This window comes from Leopardus geoffroyi, chromosome B1 (assembly GCF_018350155.1).
Source record: "Leopardus geoffroyi isolate Oge1 chromosome B1, O.geoffroyi_Oge1_pat1.0, whole genome shotgun sequence".
NCBI classification, from domain to species: Eukaryota; Metazoa; Chordata; class Mammalia; order Carnivora; family Felidae; genus Leopardus; species Leopardus geoffroyi.
In genome coordinates, this window is record NC_059327.1 from 15,045,524 (window position 1) to 15,060,804 (window position 15,281).

At 46.6% G+C, this 15,281-nt stretch overlaps 1 protein-coding gene across 6 annotated transcripts in view; it reads right to left on the reverse strand.

Moving 5' to 3' along the window:
* Positions 1–15,281, reverse strand: part of IRF2 (interferon regulatory factor 2) — a 92,303-nt gene that overhangs the window by 38,314 nt on the left and 38,708 nt on the right. For 5 of the 6 annotated variants that reach the window (XM_045452928.1, XM_045452946.1, XM_045452932.1 and 2 more), the window contains exon 2: positions 4,612–4,707. In XM_045452928.1, coding sequence (XP_045308884.1) covers positions 4,612–4,707 — 96 coding nt within the window. Of the gene's footprint in view, positions 1–4,611; positions 4,708–6,422; positions 6,814–15,281 lie in introns of those variants that run through there. The other variant, XM_045452961.1, reaches the window with a different exon arrangement.

Sequence of the window (15,281 nt, forward strand, 5' to 3'; positions counted from 1 at the left end):
AACTGAAAAGAACATTTAAGATTATCTTGAGTAATGCAGAACAAACATACCTTGGCCCCAAGTGGAAACTAGCTCGTTTAACTTCCTCTGCTTCTTCTCTCCTCCACTGTCTATAAGATGTTCCAATCTACTCTGCTATTTTTGTTTGGACTCCTTACCTTGATCTGAGGTGGACTGATATTTATATAAACACAAGCCTGCTTGTGAATGAAAGGACAAGGTCTGAAACTACCTAGGGACACCGTATGCTTGGAGAGTGGCCTTGGCCCCGGGGTCCAGGTAGGTCTCCCACATGAAATGAGAACTCCAAGAACCAGAGTGGGAATCAATCAGAGCTACAAAGCAAACAACGAGCCTGGATGTGGCTGCCTCCTTCCCTCCTCAAAAAATGGCCCAGAGAAACCACAAACAAGCGTTTGGACCAATCCAGAACTGACCTGGTCTCTTCCACAAGTCAATGGCAAAAAGGGAAAAAAAGGAGGAGCTACCGTTCATTATCATGACAATCAGGAGACACTTCGAATCAGACCAACCAAACACAACCTGTGAGCCTTCTCTGGATTCTAACTGAACAAATCAACTGCAGAAACACATTTTGGGAATAGTTGAGGCATTTCAGATATGGACAGTGCAGTGATGATGTTAAAAAATTACGATTAATTATGATTTATTTATGGTTATACAATTGATAATGGTATGGTGAACATATAGAAAATGGTTTTAAGTCTTATACATGTATGCTGTCAGGGAGTTGCTTTCAAATACCACACACACACAAATTTTTTAAATGTTAAGAATTGTTGGGGCATCTGGATGGCTCAGTTGGTTGAGAGCCTGACTTCGGCTCAGGTCATGATCTTGCGGTTCGTGAGTTTGAGCCCCACATCAGGTTGCTGTCAGCCAGCTGTCAGCGTGCAGCCTGCTTCGATCTTCTGCCTCCCCCTCTCTCTCTGCCCTCCCCGCTCACGCTCGCTCTCTCAAAAATAAATAAAACATTTTTAACAAATGTTAATAATGGTTACATCTAGAGGCAAGTTTTAAAACTACACGGGATTTTGCTACACTCTTCTCTCTAGCCATTATACCATTTAAACCTACTGTGTATGTGTGCAAATGCTCCTAATAAAAAGTAACGGGCCCTGGGGTGCCTGGGTGGCTCAGTCCGTTGAGTGTCCCACTCTTAATTTCAGCTCAGGTCATGATCCCAAGGGTTGTGGGATCGAGCCCCCCAGAGGGCTCCATGCTGACCATGGAGCCTACTTAAGATTCTCTCTTTTCCTCTGCCCCGCCCCCTCCTCTTTCTACACAAATATTAAAAAAAAGTAACGGGCGGGAGGGAGGCCCAGCACCCAGCCAGCGAGCAGTAACAACCGAGACCTCCCTGGCCTGCCCTCCAGGGCCTTCCAGCACGGAGGACGCCCCCATCAACGCCAACACACTCTGAACAACACAGCTAAGGCCTAAGTGAGTAACAGAGCCCCACGGACAGGGCCGTTTTCTCAGAGTCACCACCAGTCTTCAACAGGAGAAGAGATTTTACGACGGCCTCAAGCCACAGAACGCAAGCAGGAATTTCAGACAGAACGCTTGTGAAGGAGAAGAACAGCAAGGTCTCAAATATTTATGTGGGAAGACGAACGCCAAAGCCTAAGTTAGCAGAAACCTAGATAAAGATGCCCCGAGGAGGTGGAGGTACGGAGACAAAAGGTCCTGATGCCACCCGAGGTGCACAGTGCCGGTGACAGCCCTGCCTGAGCACACAGACAACCTTGCAGACACTCTGCCCAGGCGGGTGGGCGGCCCGAATGACCGGTCCCCAGGGCGCACGCGGCCTCCTGTGCCTCAGAGGCCTCACTGCGGCAGCCACGGCCTGCTCAGGCGGAGGGCCAGCAGGGGGACCAGACGAGGCGGCCGAGGGGTCTCCTTTCCCGCTCCGCCAGGGAAGAGAACTCACGAGCCAGGAGCCAGCTGAGCGGAGCTCAACGGGGAGGGCCACCTGACAGGGGTGGAGCGTTCGCTGCACAGAGAAGAATCCATTTCCTTTGCGGTCCTTTCTCAGGAAAATCACGGACGAAGTAGATGGAAGAAAAGGTGTCACGGTGGAGTCCCAGTGAGGAAGCAGTCCCGAGAGGGTGGATTTGCTTCTCACAGGCTGTCCCCAACTGCCATAGACGGGGCAGCGTATAGCCCAGGACCGTGCTGGAGGCCGGAAACCCAGAGCCGAGAGGTCAGCAGGGTCGCATCTCCTTCAGAGGCTGTAAGGACACCTCCCTTGACACGTCCAGCTTCGGGTGGGGTCAGGCGCTCCTTGGCTTAGTGGATCCGGCTCTCCAATCTGCCTCTTTCTTCACTCCGTCTTCTGCTCTGTGTGGGTCTTCTCCTCTCTGCCTCTTCTATGGACATTTGTCACCGCATTGGCCCAGCTGGATCTCATCTTGAGATCTTTAACTTTTCCCAAAGACCCTTTCTTTCAGCAAGGACGCGTCCACAGGTTCCGGGGGTAAGGAAGTAGATATATGGTTTGCAGGGGGGTGGGGGCACAATTCAGCCCTACTAAAAAGACAGTTCACTGCACCATATCAAGTACCTCCTCATACAGGGGACGCAATGACATGTGAAGTTTGCTACTGCATCAAGCCAGCCAAACTGGTGGATATATTTTTGTACGAGGAAAAAAAAAAAAAAGTACTTCTCTTCAGAAATCAGAAATCAGGGACTTCTGTGTTAATTTCGTACTCTGATCAATATAGGCAAAGTTACCTTGTTCTTTAAAACGTACTCCTACCAGGGTGCCGGGGTGGTTCCGTTGGGTAAGCCTCCAACTTCCGCTCAGGTCATGATCTCACAGCTCGTGAGTCTGAGCCCTACGTCGGGCTCTGTGCTGACAGCTCAGAGCCTGGAGGCTGCTTTGGATTCTGTGTCTCCCTCTCTCTCTGTGCCTCCACTACCAGCTCTCTGTCTCTGTCTCTGTCTCTCTCAAAGATGAATAAACATTAAAAAATTTTTTTAATATAATCCTACTTAATGACTCTGCACCTTGGCTTCCTGGTCTGTAAAATGGAAAACCTAACAGTATCTACCCCATTGTGGGGATAACGTGAGCTCATGCATGTATCTTGCTTAAAGGAGTAGCTGTTGTTACTATTATTATTGAGTACCCCACATTTCTTCAACTCCCCTCTCCTTATAATTCCACTTGTGCCCCTGCTGACCATGGAGGCCAAGGCCCAACAGGATTTATTTGGAGCAGGCTAATTACAAAACCCCTCCAGGATACAAATCTAAAACGCTAGAGACACAGCAAGCCTAGAAAAACATTTTATTTGCCATGCGACGTTAAGATACACGACAGCTCCCATGAAGTGGACATATGGTTTACTTAAGTGATTTCTATTTACTTTTTACCCCACCGTGTTTCAGAAAGGACCCACTGAAACCGATGCACTCAAATACAATACATTTAAAATAAGTGAACCAAAAAAGCGGATGAGGAAAAAAGAAATAAGGCTTGACAGCTATCTGAAAAGCAAAGATGAAGCCAGGAGTGATCTTAGTCAACACAATCATGCTGTAGTATCCTGCACACTTGTGAGAAGAGGGCCACAATCAGGCTCTAAGCACTCAACCATGCGATAAAAGATGAAGCCTGACCAGCTGAATTATTCATTGGGTCCTTAAGATTAAAATGAGCGGGGAGGCAGAAGAGAAAAAGGAAATTTACTCAGAAGAACTGAGATATTCCTGGTAGGGGGAGAGAAACTTCTCTCTTGGGCCCTCTGAAAGACAGCGTGATATGTTAAATGCTTTTCTAGCTGTTAACTATATATTTTCAGGTGTCCTTTATTTTGACATCCGCTCTCTTCCTGATTCACTCCCAGCAGGTAGGATCAATTAGATTGAGAGTTTGGGGCTGATAAAGTCAGAGAGTATTTATGTATATGTGTGGGTTGTAAACGACAGACTACTTTTTTAGGACAAGTAGGCACACGGTGTTTCACAATAAAAAGAAAAGACGGGCACTTGGGTGACTCAGCTGGTTAAGTGTCCGACTCTTGGTTTCGGCTCAGGTCATGATCTTGCTGTCTCGTAGGTCAGAGCCCCACATCGGGCTCTGTGCTGGCAGTGCAGGGCCAGCTTGCGATTCTCTCTCTTGCCCTTTCTCTCTGCCCCTCCCCCACTCATACTGTCTCTGTCTCTCAAACAATAAATAAATAAACTTAAAAAAAAAAAGAAAGAGATGTTTTTAAAGACAAAACCAAAAGTCTTCTCCATAGAGAATACTGAGAAGAAAGCCAATATGCCCCATTCCCAATATAAAACCCAAGAATTTCCACATCCTCTGATCCTAGAAAGCCAGGAGAAGCGAGAGAAAAATTCAGAGAAGGAAGAGGGTAAGAATCATTAAAGAAACACAGACCATTTTGGGTGGGTTGGTTTTGTAATTAACAAGCATCAGATTCCGAATACAAGGAATACAATTTTACTTTCTGGCAGTCTATATGTATGTGGTTTTAGTGAGGACCCCCTCCTCCTCCTCTTCCTCCTCCTCCTCTCTCTCTGTCTCTCTTTCTCTCTCACACACACACACACACAAGCACCCAACACACTTACCTTGTTAAGCCACTTCAGCCCCGGTATTGTATTTGAATTTATCTGTTCCTCCAGCCATGGGCGCATTCGCATCCTTTCCACGGGCATGGTACCCTTCTGCAAAGAGAAGCACAGTTATTAGGCAATTCTGCCACTGCCTGCCATGTCTGCACTAGAAAGTTCTAGACCCCTGCCTGACCGTCCTCCACGATCCCCCTCCTTTGCCCAAAACCACGCAGCTGATGTGTACATGGGGACTGGAGGGCTAGAGCGGGCACTGGGGGGCTCTGCATCGAGCCCACCTGCCCACCCTGGGCACGCTTACTCCGCAGGAGCCGGCTCAGTGGGTCAGTGGTTTGAGCCAGGCCTGCTCTTGGCGGAGACGGTTCCAGGGACGTAGGACGCCTGGGCTGGCAGAAATTCTGCGGGCTCAAAGGCCCGGACAGCCCTGAGTGACCTGGCCTAACGCAAGGTCTTAAGCCCCCCGCCCCAACCTGGCCGTGTTTATAGCAGACGCCTTCCGTGTATTACCAGGCCGGTAATGGGAAGACCAGTACCAATACCTCTGGGTATTACAAATACCTCTGGGCATTATCCTTCTAAGAGCCCAGGATGGACAGGGCAAAACAGCTGTGGGTAAGAGTTCTTAGAACCAATTCATTGCTTCTGGGAATCTGGGCTGCCAAAATGCTTTGAACCCCCGATCTTTGCACTTTAAAGCCTAAAAGAATCAGTTCACTTGGCTCCAAGGTCTTTCACCAGCGAGCTCTCCCGTTCGGACATATCCTGTCGGCTTCCAGGGCACAGCAGCATCTTGCTCTGGCTTCAGCTCTGCGCTCACTAATGCATTCTCTTGCCCCCTCCCTCATCGGTCTTCCTTTACAAGTGTGCACGGCACCCCACCCCCCACCCCCCTGCCCTGAGACCACCCTCCCCTTCCCTCTGCAAACAGCTGCATGGTCTCAACGTGGTTCCTCTACCAGCCCACATAAGGCCTCTCTCCCCTCCTTCCAGCCACCTTTCTAGATACTCTTTCTTCCCTTGCCCACTTAAAACATCCAGAGTGGAATCACTAACAAAGTACTGCCTGCCGCTCCTTCATCCTGTTTGCACACCAATCTAAATTTGAGATGGGATTCAAAAGCAAAGAGGAGGCCAACTCAAGTCCCCACTCTATAAAGCTTCACGGGCAGTGTGACATTATCCTCTTTTCAACCCTTCGTCGCATCTTCCTTCTTTTACTCATTTCCTCCTCCAAAAATGAGCTCTGAAAATTCTACCGAGATGAATTTGCATTGAGATGGGCGAAGTTTCAGTTACACTCTCTTGCAGCTTGCTGAGGACTTCTCTCCTCTGTGCCTCCCCCAGCTCATCCCAGAGTGCAAGCATCACCACGGGAACCACGTGGGACCGCGTCCTTGGCCTCTCGAGCCTAATTACATGCTAGAACCTGCATTTCCCTTGCACATCTCTCCCAGTTCAGATGCACTCACGGTTGCAGATGCCTCGGGCTCTGCTCTCTCAACACACCACGCTCTCTGCTCCTCCCTCCCCGCCCTTGTCCATCCTGACCCAGCCTCCAAGACCCTTCTGCCCTCCTCCTCCACGGGCCTCCCCGGACCACTCCAGCCTGAATAAATCCCTCCCCTCCCGGACTTCCCCAACAGTCACTGATCTTACGCTGCTGCTCGTTTGAGAATCAAACATTGCTTTAGGGCGGCTCTCTGCTGTCTTTATTCTTACCCAACTCTTACCTTAACTATAAACTTTCCCACTGCATACCCACCCTCTCCCTGACCAACCCGTAAGCTCTTTAAGAGGAGGAATTCTACCTCTCGTAGGTCTTTTATATTCCTACAAAGCCCGAACGCTGCCTTCCACGCAGGAGGTGTTCAAACAAGACCCAGGCCAGCTCGAAAGGTGTGCCAGGCTGGGCTGCCATCGCAGATTGGCCCCCATCCGCTCCCGTGGAGGCTCTGGGCCACTCTTTGAGACACGTAAGAGGAGCCTCAGGGACAGGCCCAAAGGAGCTCCCAACACAGCGGTTCTTAATGGCCCTGAAGTCACTCCACTCGCTTTCATTCATCCACCCACTCAGAGACATTTATTGAGAACGATACTCCAGGAACAGGAAAAGGTAAGACATCCTCTAGCATCTAGGAACTCCCAGCCGAACAGGAAACAGGTAAGAAGACATTTCCATACCAAATGAAGAGTCCTGGGTACAGAATGATACTAGGAAGCAGTCAGCAAGAGAGAGGGTGCCAGACACAGGCTGGTCCCGCGGGGCCTAGAAAACCATGCCTGGGCCTGTGGCCATCATCCCAAGACTGAGGGGGAAACTGGAGACTGATGCAGATAAATGCCATGATCCATTTTGTTAACAGGAAAGGTAAGAGTGGATTACAGAATCCAGACCAGCGCTCACCAGCCTTAATGTGCACACAAATCTTCATTTGGAAGATGAAGCCCTGTGAGTCTATGTTTCTTTTTTTAAGTTTATTTATTTATGCTGAGAGAGAGAGAGAGAGAGAGAATGAGCAGGGGAGGGGCAGACAGAGAGGGAGACAGAGAATCCCGAGCAGGCTCCGTGCTGTCAGCACACAGAGCCCGACGCAGCACTTAAACTCATGAACCGTGAGATCGTGACCTGAGCCATGATCAAGAGTCGGACACTTAACTGACTGAGCCACCCAGGCACCCGTGATTCCATTTTTCTAATGGGTCCTGGAACCATCAGACTCGAAGGAGCAAGGCTCTAGATTGCCTTTTACTTTTAATTATCAGCCACCTGCTCTTCTGTGACTTCCTGCACAGTCTGGTCCTTCTGGCAGGCAGACCTCCTCCACCGGTCTTAGCGTCTCAGGTTCTGGTTCATCCGTTATTCATTCACATTCTGCACCTTTCTAACAAACCTCACGCTATTACTTACCGAGCCAAAATGCTATGGAAATTACACATGTAAAACATTTTCTAAATCTTTAATCAGGACTGTCATTAATCATAAGCAGGTCTGTAGGAAAGGCAAACACATGCAAGTATTGCCTTATCAGAGTAGGACAAACTCTGTTACAAAGGGCTTCACTTGGGCCGCCTAGGTGGCTCAGGCGGTTAAGCATCCGACTTCAGCTCAGGTCACGATCTCCCAGTTTGCCGGTTCGAGCCCCACATCAGGCTCTGTGCGGACAGCTCAGAGCCTGGAGCCTGCTTCGGATTCTGTGCCTCCCTCTCTCTCTGCCCCTCTCACACTCTCTCTTAAAAAAAAAAAAAAATAAGCAAACATTAAAAAAAAATTTTTAAAGGGTTTCACTTATTTCAGTTTCTACGTTTTGTTATGTTTTAAACAGCTAGGACATCCCTGATGTTAAACGACAAAAACCTAATCCTTTCACCTGAAGATACTTCCTCTATTTATACTTGATTTTATAGCCCGGCCCCACTTCCCCCACTAAAAAAGTAATGAATTACCAGTGGTGTTGCCACATGACACGGAAGAAAACAGGTGTTGTTGACACACATTTCCCATGACGATCAGAAGTTGAGTGTGCACCCTGACTTCTGTCAAAGAAGCAAAAGTGGAATTCTCTTCTGGGCTTAGCCCCAGAAACTCATCATTTAGTGTGAACTAAAAATAAATTATACTTCTAGAGATTAAAAGGCAGGGATGACAGTCACAGAGGGTCAGAGACTGAATACGGAGAAAAGATGCTTACTCGGCATGTATTTTCCAGCTTCTGTCCAGGAAACTCACAGTGACAGATTGGTCTTCCTTCTGTAAGGCAAGTTTCCCGTAGGCACCAGTTCCCATGGCCCGTATGAAACTCTAACAGAGTTGAGGAAGGCACAGGACCGGTTAGAAAAGACACAGAGGGGCTATTTTTGCCAAGAAAACCAAAGTATGCCAGAAATCAACACACTTGTGTTCCAGTCCTGACTTTGCCATTAATAGCGGGTGCCCTTGCACTAGTCACTCAAACCCTCCGGTCCACACTTCGATCATCTAGGAAAATGAAGAGGTTTCAAAAAGATAATATGCCAAGTTATCCATGACTCCAGGAATCCTTTCGTAACATGAAGGCTCATCATCTGATGTATCTTTTTTTGGTAAGCTTCTATCTATTCTTGTACACTGGGTTGTTTTTAAAAGTGAAATGCTGGGGTGCCTGGGTGGCTCAGTCGGTTGAACGTCCGACTTTGGCTCAGGTCACGATCTCGCAGTTGGCGAGTTTGAGCCCCTCGCCAGGCTCTGTGCCAACAGCTCAGAGCCTGGAGCCTGCTTCGGATTCTGTGTCTCCCTCTCTCTCTGCCCCTCCCCCACTCACGCTCTGTCTCTCTCTCTCTCTCTCTGTGTCTCAAAAATAAACATTAAAAAAAATGTTTTTTTAATTTAAAAGTGCGACGTTAAAGTCTTGAGGTTCCATAAACCTAAAATACAGAGCATCTACCATCAAGCCCGACAAAAGGCACTTTCTAAAGCCACCTATCATTATACCTTCTAGATACGGGGTTGGTCTCATCTTTAAAACCACGGAATCAGCCTATAAATCAGTTCAGTACGTGGCGGGTATTTAGGGCACCGCGATGCTGCATAAACGCAAACAAGCTATTTCCTGGAACACAGTGACTGAACTCTTAGCAAGTGAACAGCCCCCATGAAGATGACACTGTTATGGTCCTGCTTAGGGCCACTAACAGTGATCTTGAATTTTAACCTGAATCACTGAAGTTTGGATCTTGGAATGGTAACAGAAATGGCTACTATTTACTGAGCACATACTATATGCCAAGTCTTAAAACCAGAGTTTTCTAGGAGTTCTTCATGGAATTTTTATAACCCTGGAAGGCAGGGACTTTAAAATTCCATATCACAGATGAGAGGACAGATAAAGGAACTGTTCAACGCAACTCGCTAGTAAGTAGGAGAGCCAAGGCTCTCATTCATGTCTCTCTGAAATGCCCAGATTCAGAAACCCTAACACCTGCTTTTTTTCTTACTCTAGAAAGCACTCAGTTATGATGGTCTTTTAACCGTTCTACGTACTGAGCCTTTCCCAACTCCTGTCTGCTTTGCATACCACTGACATATTAAATTTCCTAAAATACCACTTAAATCATGTTAATGTTCTTTTCTAGAGACTTCTAAACATCCCTGCTGGATTTAAGATAATAAAATCCTTGGCTGAGTGGAGGAGGGGTGCACTTCTGATAATGACACAATGGGTAATTCAGACCTAACTCCCAAGGTGAATAACAAGAAAACCTGTACAAAACATATGTGTGTGTGTTTTTAATCCGTTTAGAAGAATCAGAGAGGTAACAAGGTAGTAAAGAATTAGGACAGCAGGGTCTGGGAGAAGAATGAAACCCAGGAAGGTAAGCCTGACGTTTGGGGCACTCTTTTCCCAGCCTGGGGGCATCTGCTGATCCCAGAACTAGGGGGATAAAAACTGAAGATCAGGACCCAACTAGGAAAAGGGAGTCCTGGAAACCACACACACACACACACACACACACACACACACACACACACACAAGCTTGTTTGGGATAAAACTAAATAGAAACAGACTGACCTCAGAGACCGAAGCCTAGCTCTGAATCACCTCAATCCCTGTGCAAATTAAAATGATCTGGAACTCCCAGAAGCAAATGTAAATTATATCTTGAGGAAGACAACATCATCCTAGGATTTATATTATCTCTGGAGTTTTTCATACGCAACGGTGAGCATTCAATCAGTCTGGCTGAGAACACAAGGATAAATAAAAAATCAATGAAATATGGACAACAAAAAGAGACCCACAGGGATTCTGACACAGGTCTTTCACAGACACAGCGGAGACGCAGATACCAAAAGTTTTCAGACACAGTCTTTAAAACAAGAATGCCTAACATGTTCAAGGAAATAAAAACAAGACAGAAAATGTTCGCAAAAACCTAGAACCTAAAAAAGAAATTCTAAAACTAAAGGGCAAGGGCAACTGGGTGGCCCATTCAGTTAAGCACTGACTAACTTGATTTTGGCTCAGGTCATGATCTCATGGTTTGTGGGTTCGAGCCCTGACTTGGATTCTGTGCTAACAGTGTGGAGCCTGCTTGGGATTCTCCCTCTCTCCCTCTCTCTGCCCCCCTTTTCAAAATCAATAAATAACTCAGAAAAATAAAAAAATAAAACTAAAGAGCAAATAATTAAAATTAAGAACTCAACAGATGGGTGTACCAACATATTAGACATCATAAGAAAAAAATCAGTGAACCAGAACAGAAGTCAGAAGGAAATAAACAGAATGAAGCACTTAGAGGCAGAAGAGTGGAGAATGTTACAAAGAACATAAAATCCATAGGAGATTCTATTTCAGATCTAAAAAGATCTAAAACATGGGCAGTTTGTAGTTCCACGAAGACACGAGAAAGAATGAGGCAAAAAGCGATGTTTGGAGACCATGACCAATTATCTTAATAACTTGCCACAAACCCCAAATAGACAAACACGAATGAAACCACACCTAAGCCTACTATAGTATGTGTGCTGAAAACCAAAACTATAGCGAAAAATCTTAAAAACAGCTGGGGGAGGGGGTGGGGGTAGGGTGGGGAATGGGCATCACCTTTAAAGAGCAAAGAACAACACCCCCAAGACCCAGAAGCCTTACAGTTACTACTACTCAACAGAAACCAGGGAAGACAGAAGACAATGGAAAGGTGTCTCCAAAAGTACTGAAAGAAACAGCTATTTTTAAAAGTTTATAGACAGCGAGTATTTCCTTCAAGAATGAAGTGGAAATAAAAGCACCTTCACTCAGGGAAAAACAGAGCGTTTCCACCAGCAGCCCCACAGCTCATCTCCCAGTTGCAAGGGCACAGGAGATAGGTCAAAACTGGGGAGCAGGGAAGTCAGGAGGGTTGGTGCTGTGCAGCTAGCTAACATCAGGGCTTCAGTATGAGTCCGTGTCGCAGAAGCTGACCGCAGCAATGCTCCATCCCATTTCTTCTGCAGCTGCGACATGTATTTGTCACCTAACAGCCCTCCCTACGTAACCATGTGCCCACCCCTCTTACCAACCTATGGGAGGGTTACCCCCTCACAAAAGCTAGCTCAAATCTCTTTTCATCCACTAACCTTCCCTCACAGCTCTATGGCAGCATCCAGTCGTCCAGTGTATCAACAAATATTTATTATACACGTTATTGCAGGGAACTCTGCTAAATGCTATGGACGACTCAGAGACGTGTAAGGCATGATCACTACCCTCAAGGAATTAGTAAGTTAACTGGGGGTATGTGACATAAATCATATAAAGCTACCTAATAATACTATAATTATAATAATAAAAGGCTGCAATGGAGATCAGAAAGCAGTATATGATTAATTGCCAACTACGCGAACCAGTTTCATGAGGAATATATAAATCATTACTGGATGGGTTTGTAAGGGAAAGCTGTGCGGCAAAGGGAGAACTTCTAGGATGGGGAAGAATCGCCTAGGCAAAGTGGCAAGCAAGCCTGGCAAAGGTGCAGCTGGTAGAAACAGCCAAGGTCAGGACCGGGAAAGATGTGTTTGCTGCCGTGGGCGGAGCAACTGACTTAGACACCAACGTGGGTGGAGCTTCGTGCGAGTCCGCGAGCAGGTGAGAAGCGTGGGCTGGCTGGTTTGCAGAAATCATCACGAACCCACACACCGGCCCTAATAAGTTAAATATTGTTATCCCCGTTTTAGAGAGGGGCAAAAGCGTAGCTTGAAAAAGTACCTTAAAAAAAAAGAAAAAAGAAAATCATGTCCGAGTCACCCAAGCCCCTTTGAACCCCCCATTGCCCAGCTTGTTTAGAGGGTGTAAGACTGCTGAGCGCCTGCTTGAGACTAGCCGTGACCCAAGCAGCACCCATACAGGGGCAAACTGAAGCAACGAGAGGAGCCCAAGCTGCTTCTCTGGTCCGAAATGGTGGCTATGGGAATGCAAGGGAAATAAAGCCAAGTGACAATACAGGTGTAAGAATGTAATAGCAATTTGTACTAGTAACTTTTTCTGCACATCTGGTAATCTTTCCCCAGATGCAAGTTCCTCTTGCATGATAGTCTACACCCCTCACATTGACTTTTGTACCTTTTTGGCAAAAGTTAATTTCCAGTTCAAAATTATGTGAGTTGAGAGAGCTGAAAGCTGGAGTTGAAAACTGAAAATTATCGCCATCATTATCCCCGTCACCCGTTGAAGTGCTTCCTAGGAATCAGACACTAAGCCAGGGGCTTCTCATGGATGATTTCATTGAATCTGCAAACAAACTATAGGAGGTATAGTATCTTAGCTCCCGTTTTCCAGATGAGGAAATGAAGCTGGTCACCAAGCTGCAGAGCTATTAAGTGGTAAAGCTGGGATTCAAATCCAAAGACGTCAAAAGCCTCTAAACCAGTGTTTTTCAAACACTGGGTCACGAAATCAACTTACTGGATTAAGATCAGCAATTTTAATGTAGGTGAACACAGAACACAAACTCTGAGAGTCCCCCAAATAAGAGTAAGCTTGTTTTCTTGGAATTTTTGTTTCAATTTTCAATTATATTATACTGGTACCATGGTCAAAAAGAGTATAAAAAGCAGAGGCACCCGGGTGGCTCCAGTCTGTGGAGCGTCCGACTTCGGCTCAGGTCATGATCTCACGGTTCATGAGTTCAAGCCCCACATCGGGCTCTCTGCCGTCAGTGCCAGCCTGCTTCAGATCTGCTGCTGCCCACCCCCCTCTCTGCACCTCCCCCACTTGTGCTCTCTCTCTCTCTCTCTCTCAAAAATAAACATCAAAAAAATATATAAAAAGCATTGCACTGGGCAGAACCACTCCCCAGGTGTGCACACAGATGTGTGTCAGCATGTGGCGGGGTGGGGGGGGGGGTGCGGCGAGGGGAGAAGGGGAAGGTCATGTGGAAAGCAGGAAGCAGAAGAGAAGGAGATAGCAAACCTGAGAACCAGAAGGACTCCCGGAAGACAGAGAAATTCAACAGCAAGTACCCGCTATGAAAACAATCACGTGAGTGATTATTATAATGGATATAAATAATCAGAGTGAGGTAACAGGACTCCGTATCTGAAGGCGGGGCTGGAGGCCCACCCATTTGGCCATACTCTGTACTCAGTGCTTCTCTGCCTACAGTATTCAAATCACTCTGCATAGGCCAGTGGGGCCCCAGAGGATGAAGTCCAACAACTACCACTCAGGAAATCAGGAAGACGTGTTAACACTGGGATGAGTGCTGGACACAGAAAAAACATGCCTCTCAGTGGGCATGTTACCTGCACCAATGCGAAACCAACTTTGAAACGGTTTGTTAAATGTCAGGAGAGGGACACCTGGGTGGCTCAGTCGGTTGAGTGTCCGGCTCTTGGTTTCAGCTCAGGTCATGACCTCACACTTGGGGAGTTGAGCCCTGCGTTGGACTCTGTGCCGACAGTGTGGAGCCTGCTTGAGGTTCTCTCTCTCTCCCGATCTCTCTGCCCCTCCCCTGCTTGCTGTCTCGCTCTCTCAAAATTAATAAAGAAACATTAAAAGAATAAATAAACTTCAGGAGAGTTAATACACAATGGCAATCAAAGCAAGTGTGTGATATCACTCATCACTGATGTAATCCTTATTTCGTGCACTTGGTTGTTTCCTTTTATTGAACTTTCGAAAGATGCGTGTCATAGATTCATTTAATAATTTTAGTTTCTAGCCCAGTTTTTCTCAAGGTTTTTAAGCAATTCAACCATGAATTCTCCTACTATGTGGATTTTTCAGGAACTCAACCTTGAACGACGGGGCAGGATTACTGGGAAAGGCTCTCCTTGAGATATCATAAACCATAGTTATATTTTTCTATACTATTCCATTCTTCTATACCAGATCCCCAAACTGCCTGTGCACATTATTACCTAGGGAATTTAAAAAGCAAAAAAGCAAAAAAACAAACAAACAAAAAGACTCCCTGGCCCCATCTTAGACTCACTGCAATAGCATTTCCAAGTTGTTCTTATTATCCTAGGGCAATTTGGATACGCAGCTAAGTGTAGGTATCACTGTCATTCAGTACCCATAAGCTCCATGGCCTTCCAGATTCCATATGTTTAATAAACATCTCCAAATGAGTCATAGGAAAATGAGGGCGCCAATGACGAGTAGCTTTCATCATGAATGGAATATGAATGCACATGAAATTAAAATTCTAAAATGCCTTTAAATACCACTGAACAAGTTTCCCATACGGAGAATCATCCAAATTATAGTTTTGCATATCTGCCATCCTACCCACAATTTTCTTCTTGGACGTGTTTTCTGTATCCTTTAGAGAAGATATTACCATAGCTACTTGACAAAAACTTCCCTGTCTTTGACCACAAGCTGGTCTGGGACCTGAAACAGTGTGACTGAGCCTCTGATAGTAACTTGCACTGCACCACTTCAACCGAAACTGACTTCTGGCCTCCACCTGGGTGCTCGAAAGACACCAAAATATACGACTGGTTTTCCGTCCTGCAGGTGAGCCAACGGTCATTCTAGGAAACGGTTCTCAATGCAGCCCAAAGCAATCAGGAGTCCTCCATCCAGAGAGAGCAAGCCTTGAGAAATACGGACCATGCTCCATGTTTGCAAACGTGCGCTTTTCGGAGAGGGGGCCCAGAACCCTGCCGTCCATCTCTGCCCAAGGAGCCCTGCTCCCCGGGCCC